This window comes from Loxodonta africana, chromosome 10, assembly GCF_030014295.1.
Source record: "Loxodonta africana isolate mLoxAfr1 chromosome 10, mLoxAfr1.hap2, whole genome shotgun sequence".
Lineage (NCBI taxonomy): Eukaryota > Metazoa > Chordata > Mammalia > Proboscidea > Elephantidae > Loxodonta > Loxodonta africana.
Genome location: NC_087351.1, coordinates 29,555,864 through 29,578,730, shown reverse-complemented (window position 1 = coordinate 29,578,730; position 22,867 = coordinate 29,555,864). Strand labels below are relative to the sequence as shown.

The 22,867-nt window shown below is 39.6% G+C and overlaps 1 protein-coding gene and 1 pseudogene across 1 annotated transcript; both read right to left on the bottom strand.

Moving 5' to 3' along the window:
• Positions 1 to 14,213: 14,213 nt before the first annotated feature.
• On the bottom strand, positions 14,214 to 15,456 carry LOC100674700 (olfactory receptor 11G2-like; annotated as a pseudogene).
• A 5,780-nt stretch (positions 15,457 to 21,236) lies between these two features.
• LOC135232541 (olfactory receptor 11H4-like) lies at positions 21,237 to 22,264 on the bottom strand. Its single transcript, XM_064291932.1, has one exon. The coding sequence runs from the start codon at positions 22,214 to 22,216 to the stop codon at positions 21,272 to 21,274; it is 945 nt and encodes a 314-aa protein (XP_064148002.1). The 5' UTR covers positions 22,217 to 22,264; the 3' UTR covers positions 21,237 to 21,271.
• Positions 22,265 to 22,867: the final 603 nt, after the last annotated feature.

The following is a 22,867-nucleotide window of genomic DNA, read 5'->3' as shown; positions in this document are numbered from 1 at the left end:
AACAGACCAGCAAATACTGAATGATAGTGTAAAGACAGATGAGGACCCAGATTTATATTTGAAGCATCTTTCGAAAGAAAATAAAGAATTTATCAATTGCAGCTCTTTTTCTTGAACACTGAAATATTTCCGGGCTTGCTTTTCTGCTCTCATTCACTTTGTCACTGTGGGCTCCAGTAAACTTTTGGTCAGAACAGATAAGCTCTTGAAGTAGAGTGTTGTAGAGGTATGTATACTAGACTTACACTTAGTAGAATACATACATACATACATACATATATAATATATATATATATCACCTGACAATGTTGAATTTTACCTGAATCCTGTTATCTTGGAACACAGCCAAGGCAAAAGAAATCCCTTTGCCCTTTGCCCTTTGCCCTTTGTGTTCAGGAAAATGGCTCACTGCAAGTAACAATCCTTCTTCATATGACTTAGAACTCATGGACGCTCCCTTGTGTATCTAATAAAAGGTCAGACACAGATCCTCCAAATTCACATCTTTGCCTCATAATTACTTAACTGAGCTTATGAACTGCTTGTTCCCACCGATCAATCTGAAATGAAATGCTTGTTAACGAAACTTTGGTTAAGCTTTTTATCTCCACTGCCCACCCTAGTTCAAGCCATCTTTTTTTCCCCATGGGTCACTATGCTGGTGTCTTAAATGGCTTCCATTCTTACCTCACAACAGACTGCCCTCCATGCCAGAGCCAAAGTGACTCTTTAATCAAAGAAAATCAGATCATTCCCTTCTGTTCTGTAGCTTCCGAATTCACTTGGAGTAAAATAAAATCTCTAAACCTTGGTTTTTGATTTGTACCCTCTAAACACCTCCACAATAATTCCATAATAAACATCTCCATAACAAATTATGGATGACATTGCAATGAATGGGAATTCTAGGACATTTAATTATGCTCATGTAGACCCTGTACATTTTTTAATAGACCCTGTACATAGACCAAGAGGCAGTTGTTTAAACAGAAGAATGTGATACTGCATGGTTTAAAATCAGAAAAGGTATGTGTCAGGGTTGTATCTTTTCACCATACTTATTCAATCTGCACACTGAGCAGATAATTCAAGAAACTGGACTATATGAAGAAGAACATGGCATCAGGATTGGAGGAAGACTCACTAACAACCTGCGATATGCAGATGACACAATCTTGATTGCTGAAAGTGAAGAGAACTTGAAGCACTTACTGATGAAGATCAAAGACTACAGCCTTCAGTATAGATTGCATTTCAACAATTAAAAAAAAAAAAAAAAGAAAACAAAAATCCTCACAATTAGACTAATAAGCAACATCATCATAAATGGAGAAAATATTGCAGTTGTAAAGGATTTAATTTTACTTGCATCTGCAATCAATGCCTATGGAAGCAGCAGTCAAGTAATCAAATGATGTATTGCATTGTGCATATCTGCTGCAAAAGACCTTTTTAAGGTATTATAAAGCAAAGGTGTTACCTTGAGGACTAAGGTGTGTCTAACACCAAGGCATGGTATTTTCAATCATCGTATATTCATATGAAATCTGGAAAATGAGTAAAGCAGATCAAAGAAGAATTGATGCCTTTCAATTATGGTGTTGGTGAAGCATATTGAATATACTGTGGAGTGCCAGTAGAACAAACAAATCTGTATAGACAGAAAGCACCTTAGAAGCGAAGATAGCTAGACTTCATCTCATGTACTTTGGACATGTCATTAGGTGGTACAAGTCTCTGGAGAAAAACATCATGCTTGGTAACGTAGAGAGTCAGTGAAAAAGAGGAAGACCCTCAACGATGTGGATTGACACAGTGGCTGCAACAATGGGCTCAAACAAAGCAAGGATTGTGATGATTGCTCAGGACCAGCCAAAGTTTCATTCTGTCATGCATGGGGTTCTTATGAGTGGAATCAACTCAACGGTGCCTAATAAGAACAACCCACAAATATCTCCAACCTCATCTCACAGTTCTATCAATCAAACTCTCTCTCACACACACAGTGTTGTGCATATGGGGTGTGCATACATACTCTACTAACATAAGCTGTGCATATATAAAGTAGGGCTCGTTGGAGAAAAACGGACAAGCTGTAAAGTAACAGGGGGCCCACCTTCCCCTGAGCTCGCATGATCCCACTGAGAGGTGTGAATATTTGGAGTGTATTTTTTTACCCACCAAGGTCTGCCTTTCAGTAGCGAAGATCTCCCCTAGCCCTGTAACACCCTATACCAGAGGTAGGCAAATTTTTCTTAAGTATTTTAGGCTTGTGGACCATATAGTCTCTGTCATAATAACTCAACTCCATTTTTGTAGTGCAAAAGTAGCCATACATAATACCTAAATTCTGATAAAACTTTACTTATGTCCACTGAAATTTGAATTTCATATAATTAACATCAGATATGTCAAACGTTTTATGAAATGTTACTGTCCAATTGATTTTTCCAACCATTTAAAAATGTTTGAAAAACATTCCTAGCTTGCTGTAATATAAAAACAGGCAGCAGTCCAGTTTTGACTCATGAACCATGGTTCGCTCACCCCTGCTCCACATATTCACAGGGACAGGAAACCAAGGACCATCAATTTGACTGGCGAACAATGGAAGTGCCTTGGTTGAGCAAGTGACCTTGTTAGAAAGGAGGAGCCTCTACAGGCCAGCAGCTGGAATCAACCTGGTCTTCCTCTGAGCACTGGGTTTTTTTTTTTTCTACTGAGCTAACTCAGACCTGCTGGGCCAGATAACAGCTGTTACTGAACTGAGTTCCAAAGTTACTGGGATATGTCTCTCTACACAAACACACACACACAATGACACACTCATATGGTCATAGCCTTCCCCAAGAAAACACTTCAGTAATATAACTTTGGCCTTTCTTTCTGTTTCTAAAAACGGCCAAGTTCTTTCCTGATTCAGGTCTTTGCTTTCATGCTCACTGTTTATGCCCATGCCCAGGAGAGTCTGAGGAAGGAAGTAGGTATTGTGTAAATATTTGTTAAAGATGATTGTCTACACTGTCACAAGCAGAAAGTATATATATATATATATATATACTCTTGCTCTACATATACATATCTATATATCACTGGGGTGGGGTGGGATAAATAATATATACATACATACACAACAGAGGGAGAGAGAGAGAGAGAAGGAGAGAAAGAGATAGGTAAGTAGATAGATACTTACCAGTTACTTCATTTGAACTTTACAAAACCTGTAAGATGAAATTTGAGGAGCTGGTATATACAAGAAAGGTTCCAAATGACTTGAGGCTACTAGAGAGTTCACCCAGACTCAGGGGAATTCCATTTAAAGGAAGCAATGGGAGACTGAATGTTCTGGGTGGTAGAACATGCTCCACCCTAGATGGTTTCCTGTCCTGAGGCTACAGCTGATTGGGACCCCACAGTCCTGGATGTAGGAGTAGGAGAGGGTAGGGTGGAGGTTCTAGGTTTAGCGTTGCAACACAGTTGCTTAGTCACTCCAGTGGAATCTTTTAACCTTTAGGAAGTATAAGAGAGTTAGATTATATGATTCTCAACCTTTTTTCAATACAAAATGCTTATTCTTATTCCAAATATATGACAACTACACACGATACCAAGGCTTTATAGATATAGATGTTTTAGTTACATTTATCTCTCAGACAAAAACATTGGTTGGAGAATTTGTCACTTATAATTGAAGCCAAAAGATCCAGGCCAGCTCCCTCTTGGGGCAATTCTCCAACTTTGAGAGTCTCACAAAGCTGCCCTAGAAAACAAGGTGTGAAAAATGATTCTCTGTGTACCCACACCCTTTTACATTTGACCTATCTAAATTAATAGTGGGTCTAAATGCTATTTCAAACAAGACTATTGTTGCTCACCTTTTAGTACTTAGCTCCACTGTACAGAGAGCAGCTGTGGTGTTTACCCAGAAGAAGTCTGTGCTGGAGCTGTCATATGGGGTAACCAAAGTTCCCTGAACTGGCACAGAAGTTTCTGTGCAGAGGGAGTGAGAATATGGGTATAGTGGTGTTAAAGCTGTATTTATGTACATAGGCTGCACAGAACGAGTTTATGAGCAAAGCAAAACAAAACAAACTCCATCCTTCCTCCCATTATATCTCAGGAAAGTTGGGACAGATCAGACCACAGTGAGGCAGATCCTGTGCTGTACATGAGAAAAAGATATTTTCTCTGAGTTTTAGTCTTTCCCTAAGGCTGGTCCAAGAAGGCACAGTAATTAGAAGCATTATTGCTGTGCCCTCTCTCACAGCAGCATAACCATCTATTTCATTTGATCTGGACGTTTGGTCACATCCATCCCATTTTGCAAAGCCCTTGAAATGAACAACGATTTCCCCGTTTGTGATAAGTGGTAGGCAGCTAAGGTGTAGTAGAGAAGCAATGGATTTGGAGTAAGGATCTCAGGGTTTGGATTACAACTCATACTTTACCAAATGTGAGAACTTGGTCAAGTCAATTATATTAACTATTACCCAATTTTTCTGACTGTAAAATGCACCAGTAACCCTTTCATCAAAGAGCTGAGCACTCTGAATGAGGTAACATATGTGGAAGTCCCTTCTCTAGGTCGGACAAATACTAATGCTTAGGAATTGACAGCTGTATAATGTATAGCTGAAGCAAAGTAAAAAAAAGATTTTTAGAGAGCAGTAGTTTTTCCAGCTCTATTACAGTTATCTTGTCCTCTAAGTATTACACAATCTCGTTTTCTGGGCAAGAGGGAAATGAATCCAAACCTGGAGTTTGTCTGACAGTTTCTGATCTTCCTGGAACGGAGAGGTGTTCTCCTCTACAACAACCATCAAAGAGCGAAGCAGTAGCAATGGGTTGGGGCTGAAGCTCTTTGGTGTTTGTTGGAGGATAGAAGGCTTATAAGCCTAACCTCCAGGGAGTGAGTGCCATTTCCCTGCTCCACAAGGATCAATTTACCGCCTGTAGAAGGAGAATAAAAAAAGATTTTTTTTTTTTTTTAGAAGGAGAATAGTGTCAGGAGATTGTTTCTTGCTGATTCTTCCCTTCTTCTGGGGCCTGCCTTCTCTGGAGACACTGATGCCTTCTGGGTTTGTTTTCCTTTCCAGTAGAAATTGACTTTTCCAGTCCCAAACTTTTTAGGGTTGGCATGAGATATAATCAATCAATTTTTAAGCTCTGTCAGTGTGCCTGCCAGCTGTCTAAGGAAAAGTCTGTCAAAGTGACACAGGCTGAGATGGCTGAGATACAGGAAGCTATTCACTGGAACTCTAGTGAGTGGTTTTGGGGACGGGACCTCCTCTGATTTTCCAAAAAGAAGAGACGATGGGTGGGAGGTATGATTTTTAAGCTTTCATTTTGAAATAATTTCAAACTTACAAAAACATGAAAAAGCAGTACAAAGAATTCACATATGTTTTCCACTGAGACTCCCCAAATATGAACATCTTCAATAGGCACAATATAATTATCAAAATCAGGAAACTAACATTGACAGCATGCTACTAACTAGAGACTTTTTTTGACTGTTGCCAATTGTCCCAGTTTTCTTTCTAATAAACATAAAAACAAAACAAAACAACAAAACAAACAAACAAAAAAAGGAAGGTCTTTCAGGAAATCTGTTTAGCCATAACAGCATGGAAGCAGAAGACCTCTGGGCTACAGTTTTCCTGGCTGTGTGCATGGCTGTCCTGGACATGAAACAAGTTCTTACTCAACATCTACTGTATATCTTCCACTGTCATACATTTTGAATAAATATATGCAGGTAAAACAGAGCAATACAGGCAAGCATATTACCAAGCTATAAGAGATTTCAGAGCTGAAATTAGCATTAATATTTTGGAAGGGAATTTTATTGTTATTATTTCATAAAATGAGCTTTTTCTGAATTATTTGTTAAGATCATATTTGCTGTTGTAGGACTCTGCCTGGGTTGTCTAGTGCAACTATAACAGAAATACCAGAAGTGGATGGCTTTAACAAACAGAGATTTATTCTCTCAGAGTCTAGGAGGCTAGATGTCTGCATTCAGGGTGTCAGCTCCAAGGGAAGGCTTTCTCTCTTTTTGGTTCTGGGGGGAGATCCTTGTCATCAAGCTTACCCTGTTCTAGGAGCTTCTCAGCATAGGGACCCTGGGTCCAAAGGATGCACAGGCTCTTGGCTCTTTTTGCTGGGTGGCATGAGGACCCCCGTTTCTCCTTGCTTCTCCGATTTTTATCTCAAAAGAGATTGATTCAAGATACAACCTAATCTTGTAGATTGAGTCCTGCCTCATTAACAGAACTGCCTCTAATCTTGCCTTATTAACATCATAGGGGTAGGATTTACAACACACAGGAAACTCATATCAGATGACAAAATTGTAGACAATCTCAGAATACTGGGTGTCGTGGATTCAATTGTGTCCCCCAAAATATGTCTCAACTTGGTTAGGCCATGATTCCTAGTATTGTGTGGTTGTTCTCTGTTTTGTGATTTTAATTTTATGCTAAAAAGGATTAGGGTGGATTGTAACAGCCCCCTTACCCAGGTCACCTCCCTGATCCAATGTAAAGGGGGTTTCCCTGCAGTGTGGCCTGCAGCACACTTTATCCCTCAAGAGATAAAAGCAAAGGGAAGCCAGCAGAGAGTTGGGTACTTTATACCACCAAGAAAGCAGTGCCAGGAGCAGAGAGCATCCTTTGGACCCGGGGTCCCTGTGCCTGAGAAACTTTCGACCAGGAGAAGATTGGGGACAAGGGCATTCCTCCAGAGCTGACAAAGAGAGGAAGGCTTCCCCTGGAGCTGACACCCTGAATTTAGACTTTTAGCCTACTTTACTGTGAGAAAAGAACCTTCTCTTTGTTAAAGCCGTGCACTTGTGGTATTTCTGTTATAGCAGCACTAGATGACCAAGACAATGGGAATCATGGCCTAGCCAAGTTGACACACGTTTTTGGGGGGCACAATTCAATCTATAACAGAGTTCATTTTCACTTAGTAAGATGAATCAACTTAAAGAAATGTAATTTAAAGAAATTTGCTTTATAGCCAAAGTTTTAGGAATATACATACTCAGAAATATGAAGTATGCATTACTAATAGCAGCAATCTCCTTCCGAAAAATCACCAGATCTGACCTTTGTCCTTTCCTTCATAACTTCCTTTATTTCTCTGTTCCTTTTCTCTTTCTCAAAGGCAGAAGTTTATACAGCACCATAACACACCAGGATATCTAGATTCATACCTGGAGTATGTGTGAAGGTGTTGCAGGAATAAAGGATTCATCAGATACATCACTGATTCTTTCCCCTAATTACATATCAGCAATAAGCTTTCTAGTATGGAGAGAAGTGTCAGAAGATGATATTGCCTTCTGAGGCCACAGTTTGGTTGACACTCCCTACTGGTGAGCAGACTTTTTACCACTTCTCTTAGAAGCAGAACTGCAAAAATTGCTCTGCTGCTCACATTTTCTGATGCCATGTGGTGGGAGTCACTTCTCAGATACAAAACCGTTTTCTAGTAGGAAACGTGCGGGAAACTTCACCCCATTGTGGCTATCATTTTCTGCAGCCAAGTGATTTCAGGTGAGCTCCCCTGTTGGGTTGTTGCAGGTCTTCTTCCTAGATGTGTATATCAATGGTTGGCTCAGGACTATCAACAACTACAAAATGATACCACTTTTTTTCTTCTTTTTTAATATTCTCTTCTGGTATCAGGTTTGTCATCCTCATTTTCTGTTTTTAAATTCCATTGTTGCTTTGGCTAAGTCTCCCTCCTTCCCTTCTTCCGTGTTTGTGTGTGTGCTCGTGATAGACTTTCTCTCTCCCTCCCATCCTCTTTTCTTTCCTTCCTTCTCTTCTGGTATCTTTCTTCTTTCTTTTCCTCCTTCCCTTCCTTCCTCTCTTCCCCCTTCCTTTCCTCTCCTCTCCTGGCTGTCCTTTGCCTTTTTAGCCTTCTTAGAGGATTTTCTTGTACTTCTGGAAAAAATTCATATATGAAACTTGTTGAGCATTTTCATCATCAGTCAATTAAGGCTGAGTTTGTACTAAGATTTTACTTTGAGTATTATCAGAACTTTTCCATTACCCTACTGTCATGACTGAGTGGCTCTTGGCGTACTGGTGTCCCCCTGATCCCTCACTGGTGTCCTTATACAGTTAATTGTCATTTTCATCTTTTTCTAATATTATTGATCACTTTCTGTGTGGCACGAACCAACTGACAGCTCTGTCCTGGGCCATCATCCCCATCATAGAATATCTATTCCATTCCCTGGGTCCCACATTTGCGGGGGGAATTAAAAAAGGCAGGCATTCACTACATTATCACAGGAATACACTCTGTAGTGACGCCAATCTCAAACCCTTTTGTCCATAGCCTACTTGACAAGGATCTGCATTTTGCCCTCAGTCATGTCTTCTGTGGAATGAGAATTAACCAAAGTCGTGAATTGCCTTTTTATAGCCCAGTGGTACCAACTCTTCCTGTTTTGGTGAAGAGGGACATTTAAGTATAATCCTCTTCTGCTGATCCAAACTGACCTGTCTCTAGTCTTCATAAATCTCTAACTGCTAATATAAAAACATTCTGTATGTGTAATCAAATTTTCGTAAAAATACCACAAACAAAATTAAAAGGCAAATGATGGATTAGAGAAAAATTTTTATGCGTATGGTGGATAAAGGGTTTATCTCTAAAACATAAAAGATTTCTTAGGGAAAATATAAATAATGTAAAAGTGGATAAAAATATTAGAGGAAAAATTATAACAGTGGTAATTCCAATGGTCAATGAGCTAAGAAAAATATTCTCAACCTTGTCACTAATAAAAGAAGTGTCAATGACATTATGAATAAGCCGTTCCTTCTGGCCTACCAGGCAGCAGAATTTAAAGTGATAATACACATATTGTTGGTGGAAATGTGAATGTGTCCTGCCTCGAGTGAAGGTAATCTGAGAATATCTATTATATGCATTGGCATATAATACATTGAGAATACAGAAATACATTGAGGATCTATTCTATAAAATAAAAATGCAAGTATATATAGATATATACACACACACATATATTTATATATGCATGTGTATTGCATCATTGTTTATAGGGACAAAAGGACAAGAAATGAAGTTAATACATTTAAATAGGGAATAGTGAGTAAATGTGGTAAACAAAAAAAAAAAAAAGGAACTATTAAATAGCTACTAAGAGAAATGAGTTAAAATCTATACCATTTGACTTTGAAGGAATCCATCAATGGAATGTTAAGGGAGAAAAAAACAAGGTTGAGAAATTTACATTATAATATGGAAGCTTCCATATATATATTTTTAATTATTATTGTGCTTTAAGTGAAAGTTTACAAGTCAAGTCAGTCTTTCACACAAAAACTTATATACACCTTGCTACATGCTCCCAGTTGCTCTCCCCCTAATAAGACAGCCTGCTCTCTCCCTCCACTCTCTCTTTTCATGTGCATTAAGCCAGCTTCTAACCCCCTCTACCCTCTCATATCCCCTTCAGAAAGGAGATGCCAACATACAAGTAGCTCACTCCTCATCGGCATCCCTCTCCAATCCATTATTCAGTCCAATCCCTGTCTGAAGAGTTGGATTTGGGAATGGTTCGTGTCGTGGGCCAACAGATGGTCTGGAGGCCATGACCACTGGGGTCCTTCTAGTCTCAGCCAGACCATTAAGTCTGGTCTTTTAAAGAGAATTTAGGGCCTGCATCCCACTGCTCTCCTGCCCATTCGGGGGTTTTCTGTTGTGTTCCCTGTCAGAGCAGTCATTTGTTGTAGCTAGGCACCATCTAGCTCTTCTGGTCTCAGGCTGATGTAGTCTCTGGTTTATGTGGCCTCTTCTGTCTCTTGGGCTCGTAATTACCTTGTGTCCTTGGTGTTCTTCATTCTCCTTTGATCCAGGTGGGTTGAGACCAATTGATGCATCTTAGATGGTCGCTTGTTGGTGTTTAAGACCCCAGACACCTCTCTACAAGGTGGGATGTCAAATGTTTTCTTAATAGACTTTATTATGCCAATTGACTTAGATGTGCCCTGAAACCATGGTCCCCAAACCCCCGCCCCTGCTACACTGGCCTTTGAAGCATTCAGTTTATTCTGATAGGAAGTTTCCATATTTTAAGACAATTTGCAAAATTTATGTGAATCTATATGTGGATAAGTGTATATGTGTGCATGAGTGTGTAAATATACGTGTGTGAAAGTGTGCGTGTATATGTATATACGTGTGAAAGTATATGCCCATGGAAGATGATGAGGGCTATTCATTATTGATACTGTTTATCTAGCTAGAGAGTGAGGTGGTTGTGGAGACAGAAGAGAAGGAGTGAAGGAAGGGAGATGAAAGGAAAAAATGAAGGGTGGCTTCTATAGAAACATCATGTCTGCTGTGATCATATAGGTAAATATAGATATATGTGGTAAACCAAAATCGTACCCACTGCTATTGAGTTGATTCTGACTCATAGTGACCCTGTAGGATGGAGTAGAGCTTCCCCATAGGATTTCCAAGTCTGTGAATCTTCATGGAAGCAGACTAGCACATCTTTTGTCCTGTGAGTGGCTGGTGGTTTTGAGCCACCGACCTTTTGGTAGCAGCCTCGTGCTTAACCACTGCACCATCAGGCCTTTATGTATATATCTAATATGTATACGTTGTTGTTAGGTGCCGTCAAGTTGGTTCCAACTCATAGCGACCCTATGCACAACAGAATGAAACACTGCCCAGTCCTGAGCCATCCTTACAATCGTTATGCTTGAGCTCATTGTTGCAGCCACTGTGTCAATCCACCTCATTCAGGGTCTTCCTCTTTTCCGCTGACCCTGTACTCTTCCAAACATGATGCCCTTCTCCAGGGACTGATCCCTCCTGACAACTTGTCCAAAGTATGTAAGATGCAGTCTTGCCATCCTTGCTTCTAAGGAGCATTCTGGCTGCACTTCTTCCAAGACAGATTTGTTCGTTCTTTTGGCAAAACAAAAAACAGTCCATGGTATATTCAATATTCTTCGCCAACACCAAAATTCAAAGGCGTCAATTCTTTGGTCTTCCTTATTCACTGTCCAGCTTTCACATGCATATGACGTGATTGAAAATACCATGGCTTGGGTCAGGCGCACCTTAGTCTTCAAGGTGACATCTTTGCTTTTCAACACTTTAAAGAGGTCCTTCACAGCAGATTTACCCAATGCAATGCGTCTTTTGATTTCTTGACTGCTGCTTCCATGGTGGTTGATTGTGGATCAAAGTAAAATGAAATCCTTGACAACTTCAATTCTTTCTCCATTTGTCATGATGTTGCTCATTCATCCAGTTGTGAGGATTTTTGTTTTCTTTATGTTGAGGTGCAATCCATACTGAAGGCTGTGGTCTTTGATCTTCATTACTAAGTGCTTCAAGTCCTCTTCACTTTCAGCAAGCAAGGTTGTGTCATCTGCATAATGCAGGTTGTTAATGAGTCTTCCTCCAATCCTGATGCCCTGTTCTTCTTCATATAGTCCAGCTTCTCGGATTTTTTGCTCAGCCTACAGATTGAATAGGTATGGTGAAAGGATACACCCCGACGCACACCTTTCCTGACCTTAAACCAATCAGTATCCCCTTGTTCTGTCGGAACAGCTGCCTCTTTATCTATGTAAAGTTTCCTCATGAGCACAATTAAGCGTTCTGGAATTCCCATTCTTTGCAATGTTACCCATAGTTTGTTATGATCCACACAGTCGAATGCCTTTGCATAGTCAATAAGACACAGGTAAACATCCTTCTGGTATTCTCTACTTTCAGCCAGGATCCATCTGACATCAGCAATGATACCCCTGGTTCCATGTCCTCTTCTGAAACCGGCCTGAATTTCTGGCAGTTCCTTGTGGATATACTGCTGCAGCTGTTTCTGAATGATCTTCAGCAAAATTTTGCTTGTGTGTGACATTAATGATATTGTTCTATAATTTCCACATTCGGTCGGATCACCTTTCTTGGGAATAGGCATAAATATGGATTTCTTCCAGTCATTTGGGCAGGAAGCTGTCTTCCATATTTCTTGGCATAGAAAAGTGAGCACGTCCAGCGCTGCATCCGTTTGTTGAAACAACTCAATTGATACTCCATCAATTCCTGGAGCCTTGTTTATCGCCAATGCCTTCAGAGCAGCTTGGACTTCTTCCTTCAGTACCATCGGTTCCTGATCATATGCTACCTGTTGAAATGGTTGAACACCGAGTAATTCTTTTTGATATAATGACTGTGTGTATTCCTTCGATCTTCTTTTGATGCTTCCTGTGTCGTTTAATATTTTTCCCTTAGAATCCTTCAGTATTGCAACTCGAGGCTTGAATTTTTTCTTCAGTTCTTTCAGCTTGAGAAATTCTGAGCGTGTTCTTCCCTTTTGGTTTTCCATCTCCAGCTCTTTGCACATGTCATTATAATACTTTACTTTGTCTTCTCGAGCTTCCCTTTGAAATCTCCTGTTCAGTTCTTTTACTTCATCAATTCTTCCTTTTGCTTTAGCTGCTCGACATTCGAGTGCAAGTTTCAGAGTTTCCTCTGACATCCATCTTGATCTTTTCTTTCTTTCTTTCCTGTCTTTTCAGTGACCTCTTGCTTTCTTCATGGATGATGTCCTTGATGTCATGCCACAACTCGTCTGGTCTTCAGTCACTAGTGTTACAATGCGTCAAATCTATTCTTCAGATGGTCTCTAAAGTCAGGTGTGCAGATAGATAGATCTCAGCAGATGGTCACCTAAAATACAATCATATTTAGCACAGAGGAATTTTGTGCAATTTGTACTTCTTTATACTTTTCTCTATTGTTTAAAAAAGTTTACAATGATCCAGTTTTGCCTTAACAATAAGAAAAAGATATTAAGACATTTTCACTGCAAAAGGTAATCACTATATTGAAGTATGTATTGAGTGGAAAAAACTGACCTACATTTTGAGGTAAAAGGAACTATATGCTTAATGTAAAGGGCAGGCAAGCACCTGAAGCAGTATCCAGCTGTCAAGGCTCCTACTCTAATGGAAATCAGCCCCAGATATGCTGTTCCAGGTTTCAAGTCTCTCAAAGAGCAATTTTTGTATCTTAATCATGAAGTAATCTACTTTTATTTTCACATGTTCTTTTCTCTTTTCAATGTATTTTGGATTTTAATTTTTATCACATATTAAAGCCAGATTTCTTTTGCCTATAAAATAAAACAAAACAAAAACAGTTGCCATGGAGTCAATTCTGACTCATGGCAACCCCATGTGTGTCAGAGTAGATCTGCACTCCATAGGGTTTTCAATGTTTGTGATCCTTCAGAAGTAGATTGCCAGAACGTTTTTCTGAGTCACCTCTGGGTGGATTCAAACTGCCAGGCAGCCTCTTCTGCCAGTTGGATCAGTAAATTGTAAAACATCAGACACACTTTCTTGAAGTGCTTCATAGACTCTTTCTAGGGACATTCCTGATCTTTATCTTGAGGTGAACACATAGACCATGAGCTGCAATGAGCCCTGCTGCAATATTTCACTTTCCTGCTCTCTCACACTTCACCTCTTCATAGTCTGCACACACAATTTAATTTTTTCTCAGCCTAGACTGTGACTTATCCACTTTATCGGATTCATTTTCTAGCTCAGCACCTGACATATTGAAGGTGTTCATTAAGTATTATCTAATGAATAAAGAAGATAAAAAATAACAATTCTGAAAACAGAGCACTTACAACTTTATCACAGTTAATTTCATTCTACACATCCTCAGAGGACAAAGTCATTCCCACGTTCTCCAAAACCAACAAGTCTGGGTGAAATGTCTGTGGGTTCTCAGGTCTGGCGCCTCCATTTTTCCATTAGCCTACTTCTTAGATTCCCCAACAAACCAGGAATTGTCTCAATTCTCAGAAAATTTACCAGTAGACATATCATTTTTCTTCTTTCCTGCCTCTACCTCCTTCTTCCTTTTAGAATATTGTACGTGGTACAGAATTAAAAAGTTAACAGTGTGTATGCAGTGAAAATAAGTGTTTTTCTTCACTCGTATCCAAGACATCCTCTCTTCACAGATGCAACCACTGTTAGGTTTCTTGTCTCTCATTTGAAAGATATCTATCTTTTTTTTTAACACGCACAAGTTTATATTTTTTATACACAAATAACAGTTTACATACTAGTATTCATTTATTCACTTAGCAATATATATTGGAGGTGGTGCCAAGGTTTTAATTTTTATGTTCCAAGAAATTTCTGCAGGGCATGTTTCATATCACTGTTCCTCAGACTATTGATCACAGGATTAATGAGTGTGGTTCCTGCAGAATAAAACAGGGTCATGATCTTCTGCCTTCCAGATTCATGCTTGGATGTTGGGCTCAGATACATGACCATCACTGAACCATAGAAGAGTGAAACCACAGCCAAATGGGATCCACAGGTGGAGAAGGCCTTTCTTCATTCAGCTGCTGAAGGGACCCTCAATACAGCTCTCAGGACCAGAGCGTAGGACCCCATGATACAGAGGAAAGGAATAAATGAGAGTAGAGAACTTAAAATCATCCAAAGGAACTCTATCACCGGGGCTCTGAAACAGGTGAGTGCCAACAGAGAACCTGGGTCACACAGGAAGTGATCTATAATCCTAGATCCACAGAAGGACATCTGGGAGATGACAATGATAGGGACCGGGAACCAGAGGAAATCAAGTATCCAGCAGCTGACCACAAGATTGGTGCAGAGAAGTCCAGTCATAACAGTGGGGTAATGCAATGGCTGGAAGATGGCAAGGTATTGATCAAATGCCATAACTGCTAAGAAAAAGCATTCTGTAGACCCCAGGGAGAAAAAGATAGAGAACTGCAGAAAGCAGCCAGAGAAGGAAATGATCTTCATCTCAGAAAGGAAGCTGGCCAACATATTGGGGACAGTGGAGGTGACATAGCAGATCTCCAGGAAGGAGAAGCTGGTGAGTAGGATGTACATGGGCATGTGAAGTCTCCGATCCCAGCACACAGCACAGATGATAGAACCGTTCCCCATGAGGGTCAGGAGGTAGACAAGAGAGAAGAGCACAAAGAGGAGAGTCTGGCCCTCCTTGGGGCAAGGGAAGCCCAGGAGGATGAAGCCAGAGATGGTGCTGGAGTTGTTGGGGGTGTTGAAGATTTTCATGTGTCTGTGAGCTGTAAAAGACCAGCAAATACTGAATAACAGTGTAAAGACAGATGGGGACCCAGATACATATTTAAGACATCTTGGGAAAGAAAATAAAGGCTTATGTTATCAATTGCTACTCTTTCTTTAATACTGAAATATTGTCCTGGCTTGCTTTTTTGCTCTCATTCATATTTTCGTTGCTGCTAAGTTAAATTTTTGGTCAGATATGATAAGCTATTGAAGGGGAGTGTTTTAGAGGTATTTGAAAATTATATTAGCATTTACACTTAGTAGAACACCTATCCATCCATCCTTCTGTCCGTCCGTCCGTCCATCCATCATCTAGGTATCTATGTATCTATCACGTATCTATGTATCTATGAATGAATCTATGTGTCTATGAATGAATCTATGTGTCTATGTATCTATCTTCCTGTCTGTCTGCCTATCTATATTAAGCTAAACATGAATTCGTACTGAATGTCTCTAATCAGTCCCACAGGGTTCATTCTTGGCTTTCTTTCTTGCTTAGCTGTAACTTTAGTCTTTGACAGTGTAGTAGATTTGAATAACAGCCCCCCAAAGGTGTCACGTCCTAATTCCCAGAATCTATAAATATATTTACTTTGAATGGCAAACGAACTTTGCAGATATGATTAACCTAAGGGCATTGTGATAGGGAGATTATACTGGAATATTCAGAGGAACAATGTAATCAGAAGGTTCCTTCTAAGAAGGAGGCAGGAGGGTTAAAGACACAGAAGGTGATGTGATGAGTGAAGAGTGTGAAAGAGATTGGAAGATGTTATGCTGCTAGATTTGAAGATGGAGGAAGGGGCCACTAGCTACGGAATGCAGGCAGCCTTTAGAAACTGGCAAAGGCAAGGAAACAGATTTTCCTCTGGAGCCTCCAGGTGGAACCAGCCCTGTTGACATCTTGACTTTCTCCAAGTGAGACTGATTCTGGACTTCTGACTTCCAGAACAGTGACATAATGCATTTATGTTATTTTAAGGCACTAAGTCTGTGGTGCTTCGTTCTAGCAACAATAGGAAACTAATAAGACAGTAAGAACCCTGGCTCTCACCATCTACTATTCATTTACTTCTTTGTTCAGCCACAGGATACATGTAAAACAGTTTCAGAATTGTTAACCCACAGTCCTGTGAAAACAAATTTACCAACTACAGTAGAGTGTCTGTGTGTAGGTGTTTTGCCTTTAACCTTACAGTTTCTAGTCAAAATACCATTTTCCAAAGTTACTTAGGTAGGCTCCTCCTTTTTTACCCTACCCACCGAGTGCAGTTATGTCACACAGTTATAATACAGATAGATTTATTTGTCACAAACTGTCTTCCATCTTGGAATTCCCTCACATCTTGGTTGATCATTTTTTTTTTTTTAGTTTGCATATATTAAAGTTCACTTTTCATGATTTACAGTTCTATGAGCTTTGACAAATGCATAAATTCATGTATCCACCACCTACCCTAGAACCATATAAAATAGCTTCTTTACCTAAAAGTTCCCCTGTACATCCCTTTTGTAGTCAACCACACCCCTTCCCCCCATCTCCTGGCAATCACTAGTACATTTTCCATCCCCATAGTTTTGCCTTTTGTAGAATTTCATATGGATAGAATCATACAGTATGTAGTCTTTTGGATCTTCTTTTCCTTTCTCCAATGCATTTAAGATCAACCATGTTGTTGTGTGATTCAATAGCTCATTCATTTTTATTGCTGAATAATAATATTCCACATACAAAAAAATTTTTTTTTTTTTTTTAAGAATGCACCACAGTTTATCCATTCCCCTGTGGAAGGACATCTTAGCTGCTTTCAGTTTTTAGTGACTATGAATAAAACTGCAGTAAAGTTTTATATACAGTTTTTTTTTTTTGTTAACATAAGTTTTCAAATTGCTTGGGTAAATACGTAGGAGTTTGATTGATGGGTCATAGGGTAAGTCTATATTTAGCTTTATAAGAAACTGCCAAATGCTCTCCCAAAGTAACTGTAACATTTTACATCCCCACCAGCAATGAATGACAGTTCCTGTCATTCCAGATCCTTGTCAGCTTTTGGCATTGTCAGGTTTTGGGATTTTAGCTGTTTTAATAGGCATGCAGTGGTGGTTCATTGTGGTTTTAATTTTTATTTCTTTAATGACATATAATGTTTTCATGTGTTTATTTGCCCTTAACATATCTTCTTTTGTGAGGTGTCTGTTCAGATCTTTCCCATTTTTCATTTGGTTGTTTGCTTTCTTAATACTGAGTTTTGATAGATTTAAAAAGTTAATAACTTTGGTAAATCTTCCAAGTAAGAGTCATTCACATACTTCCAGCCATTATATCATCTCATAAACTCATGGCAAGACTCTTCTTTTAGACAGCACATGCATTCCAGTGTGAAATTGGTGGAAGAAAACTGCTTTAAGTGTTAGGTGAATGAGAAATAGACTTCTGTTGTGTTAAACCACAGCAAGTTTGGGCTTTATGCATTACAGAAATTAGTGTTAAAATACATATTGGTTTTCATTTCTTCTTCCCGATTTTTTTCATGGGATAAATTTTTGAAATGAAAAAGCCTGGGCTATTTCAAATTAAAGACTTCAGCTTTTGAAATTTAAAAGTATCTTCATGTTTTCTAAGGCACCATTCCTCCCCTGAGACAATGACTTTAGCTCTAAAAGTATGGAGCGTAAAAGTATGAGAAAATATGTGGTATGGGAAGGACCATGGAGAACTTTGGTTAATACCTCCAAATATTATTCTAGCTCACCAGAATATATGTTGGCAATGAAAAATAACAAATAGGTCAAATATTTTGAGGGAAAAATGAATGAATACAGGGAACCTAGAAACATCGCTCCATTCAAGCTTGTTATTTTATAGGTAGAGAAGATGAGGCCAGAGATGTGAAGTGACTTATAAGACACATTACTAGTTGGTAGTAGAACTAGATTGGAACCCTCATCAACTGACTGCCTGTTCATTGGTTGTGCCACCACATTGAACATCCTGAGTTCTTGTGGGATGAAACGTTAAATTATTTTCAATGAATTAGTTGCCGTCGACTCAATTCTGATTTATGGTGACCTCCTCTATGTGTTAGGTTGGCAGCTTAGCATGTGAACCATTTGCACTACTCAGGTACTCCATTTTCAATATACCTAGGTCCAAAAAAGGACAAATATACTTTGGAATGATTTTAATACTCAGTATAAAAAGGCTTTTACTGGTCATTTAATTAGAAGATTCAATTAGCAAATACATTCCTTTCCACATTGCATTTGGATGGGTTGAGGTTTTTCCTGTTATGCTTATGCAGGTGATAGAAGCATAGTGACCTCTAGAGGGCAGCAGAACACAGGCGACTAGGTACAAACGTGTGTCCTGTAATGGTGGAAAATTTGGAGGGCTACAATTTTAAGAGAATTAATAAAGCAAAAGAGAAGAAATGATAGGGAGAGGAGTAGAGTAATTGGATGAGAATGAGGAAAACTATTCTCATTGTCATGGGTTTTATGTTTCACCACAATTCTCCATCTTCAGAAATTGTTCGTCCAATACCTGATTAGTAGCTCTGAGAGTCATTGTAGAAGTTGTTGTTAGCTTCCGTCTAGTCTGCTCCTGACTCATGGCCGCTCCTGACTCACAGCCACTCCAAGAAAAGCTGTTGTTCCAAAAACTCATCCCTCAAAAGACTCAGAGGCAGTAGTTTGGTGTTTGTTACTCCTTTTTCTGGGAACATTTGGGAGGAGGTATGTAGGTGGAGGTGATGTGATTTATGGACATAGAACAGGTGGCAGATTGGGATGTCATGGATACCTGAGGTCATGAAGGAGGTTACCTAGGCTTCTGTTCCTCCCTTCTTCCAATTTATTTGTCCTCCTCTCCCCTCCTCAGAGTCAATATATCTAAATTCTTTTGTCTGGCATTCATCATCCTTCATAATATGGCCTATAGTGGAAGTCCCTGGATAGTGCAAAAGGTTAATGTGCTTGGCTGCCAACCAAAATGTTGGGAAGTTTGAGGATACCCAGAAACACCTCAATGTCCTCCTGATTAAGTCCTGAAAAATCAACCATTGAAAAACATATGGAGCACCGTTCTACCTTGACACACATGGCGCCTCCACAAGTCAGAGTTGACTGGAGAGCAATGTTTTTTTTAAATCTGTATTATTTGTTTTCCATGTTTCCCAACACAAACCCGCAGCTCCAGCTGGGCCGGTCATCTGTAGACACAAAATGCCTCAAGGAGGAGTTGTGGTTAATCTGAGGCTTGAAAGTTAGGAAGGAGAGGGGAACGAACATGTGCCGAGAGTCTTCTGTCTCTTTCTGTGCTTTAGTTCTTATATAAATTATCTCATTTAATCTTTACGAAATTCTTACAAGATATAAATTGTACCCATTTTACAAAATAAGACCCCAGGCATTGTAAATGTTAACTGTCTTTCTCAAGTGGCAGAGCAGAAGATGAGGTGAGGCTCTGTGGGCTAAAAAGCAGCCTGAGCCAAGGTGCAGGGATGATAGAGATTGGAAAAGTCAGGTGGCTGTCCTGACTAAACCTGAGGGTTCATGTTGGGAAGCAGTGGGAAACAAATAATATAGGTTTATTGGGGCCATATTATGAAAGCGAAACAGAGGAATTTAGATATATTGCCTCTGAGTAGCAGAGAGAAGGATTGGTGGGAATGCGAGCGGAGAAGGGAAATTCACCATCTTTATACACTTTTACATTGCTTTAATTTGTTATGACGACCTCATATTACTTTTGTAAGTAAAAAAAATTGAGATAGAAAATATTCAATAAACATATTTAAGCCCTTATTGTATGCTGAGTATTGAACTACTGTTGATTTCCATCTTATGAAAGATCACCATATCATCCCTGTGGTTTAACAAAGTTGAATTGGGGTTTATTGGTTTGTCATCATGAGGGAGAACCTATGCCCTGATAAACCATGGTGCATGTCAGGGTGTTAGGGAGTAGTTATTATGTGATTTGGGCTTTTGTTAGGTGATTTTGGGGAGAGCTTATGGAAGTGAGTTTTTTCTGTGGATGCTGAGAGAAAGTAGAGGAAAATTCCATGATTTGGCACCTTAATTTTTATCTATAAGGCAGTAGCAATGAAGTTGGATTAAAGCTGTAGTTCATGAAGAAAAAGCAGTCACTCATATGAGGCCGAAAAAGGGGATATTTGGTCATTTTTTTGTGATTTGGATAGTGCTCTTGTTTTGGACTCTGCTCAGATGTGATTGTGGAGTGGTCTTGATTTTGTCCTGATCCATCCTGATCACAGAGTTGCCTTGTCTGAGACTGTGTTGTGTGAAATTGTTTATGTCCAGCAGAGGACACTCTGCCAGCCTAACTGTGGGTGGCGGGCCAGCTCCTGTCAACACCAGGACCTGATAGTGTTAGGCCAGTTCCCGGGTGTCAAAAACTGCTTTACTATCTCTCACTGTATTGGGGATCCAGAAATGAAAAAGGCAATTCCTGTCCCCAAGGAGCTCCTGCAAAGGGAGCTACATGTAAATAAATAAATTACATCCTAATGTGGTAAGTGTAATGACAGAAACATTAAAGCAACTGCAACAAATTACTGTTCGGCATGTGTCAAAGTTTTATTTCACACTTCTGACAAGGGAATTATACCTCTAAGAAAATCTGTTCAAAGAGTTTCTTCTGGTTATAGTTTTTTTTTTCTTCCTTCTTTTAATAGAATGAGAGGGTGATTAGATAATATTGTTAGACTAGGTATAAGAAACAAGTGTCTGTTAAAGGTTCAGAAATGTCCCATGGCTGGTTAAAAGTCACTGCACCTTAATTATTCAGGAAAGGTGACTATGTTTGGTCTAAAACTGATGTTATACCAAAATCTAACTTTTCTCAGATAACAATTGCATTGTGTCATTCCAATAAGGACAGACGCTAAAAAATTTTTACTCAGTGTTGAAGCCCAGTGAGTTAAGGTTTAAGTAGATCAGTACAGGAAAGGTATTTAAAGTTGGACATAGCAGATAGAATATCTGGCCCCTAACTCCACAAAGTGAGGACTAAAAGACCATGGCAATAATGAGCACATCTTCATCTTCATTAGGACTTGGAAGTATGGCACATCTTTGACTCATGAATTTTGACTTATTCTCATTCTACCCAGGATATTTCTCAGGGCAAATTTCATGTCCTTATTATGAAGACTGTAAGTCAGGGGATTAAAGAGAGGTGTCAGTACTGAATACACCAGTGTGAGGGTCTTCTGCATCAAAGTTGGGACCCCATATGTAGGACTCACATACATTACCATGACTGTCCCATAGAAAAGAGACACCACAACTAAATGAGAGCCACATGTGGAGAAGGCCTTCCGCTGGCCAGCTACAGAGGGGACCTGAAAAACAGCTCTGAGCAGCAGAGTGTAGGATCGAAGAATATACATAATAGTGAAAAAGAGGACAAGGGAGCACTCAGTATAGAAAATAAATTTTGTAGTGGGGGCTGGGGAACAGGACAGAGCCATGAGTGGGTCCATGTCACCCAGGAAGTGATCAATGATATTAGGACCACAAAAGGGAAGTTGGGAGATGAAGAAAATTGGGATTGGGTAGCCAAGGAATCCAGTGAGCCAGCAGAGAGACACCAGCATGCCACAGATCCTCCTGGTCATGATGGTGGGGTAGTGCAGTGGATGGCAGATGGCCAGGTACCGATCATAAGCCATTACTGCCAGGAAGAGACATTCAGTAGTGCCCAGGGAAAAGAAGAAATAGAACTGGAGGAAGCAACCAGAAAATGAGATGGCCTTGGTCTTGGAGAGAATGTTGGCTAGCATGTGGGGAACTGTGGAGGAAACATACCAGATCTCAAGGAAGGCAAAGTTGCCCAGCAGAAAGTACATGGGGGTGTGGAGTCGTGGGTGGCATCTCACTGCACAGATGATGGCCCCATTCCCCAGCAGGGTCAAGACATAAACCACCAAAAGCAATGAGAAGAGGAAAATCTGCATCTCCCAGCAAGCAGGGAATCCCAGGAGAACAAACTCAGTCACGATGTGTGTTGCTGACCTGTTCATGGATCTTAAACCTATGAAGAAAAAAGAAATGAGTTTAATCCTAGTTGCTCTGTTTCCTATGTATCTCATGGATTTTACTGAGAAGGGAGCTTGACCTATAATGGAAAATACATGACGTATTCTAGGACCATTTGGGAACAATCCCACCTTATTTTGAATTAATTGTGGCTCTAAATCTCAATATTATTTTGGCAGAATCCAGAGCACCTAGAATGTTTCAGAGCAGTGGTATCACCAGATGTGTTTTTCTTTTTGATGCATAAGACCTTTTCTGCTTTTGACTTGTGTTTCCAATGTAGATAAGAGGTCTTTATGCACAAGCTCATCTACTTTCTCTTATCTAGCCCACCTTGTTAAAAACAAAACAAACACCCACAAAGAAGAACATACATTTTGAGGACAGCTGGTGTGAGGTTGAATTACGCCTTTGGCAACAGAATTAGTTGACTGATACGTGGAGATAAAACCCACACGAGGACACTGGCCTTTCGGAATAGTTTAATTTGTCACAGATATCACCACACCCAAGACTTAAGGCTATTCTTCAATTTTTCCTTTAAAGATTTTCTTTTTACTACTGTAACTATTTGAGTGGCACCTAAAAGCAAAAACAAAACAAGAAAACAAACAAAATACCAGCATAACAAATAC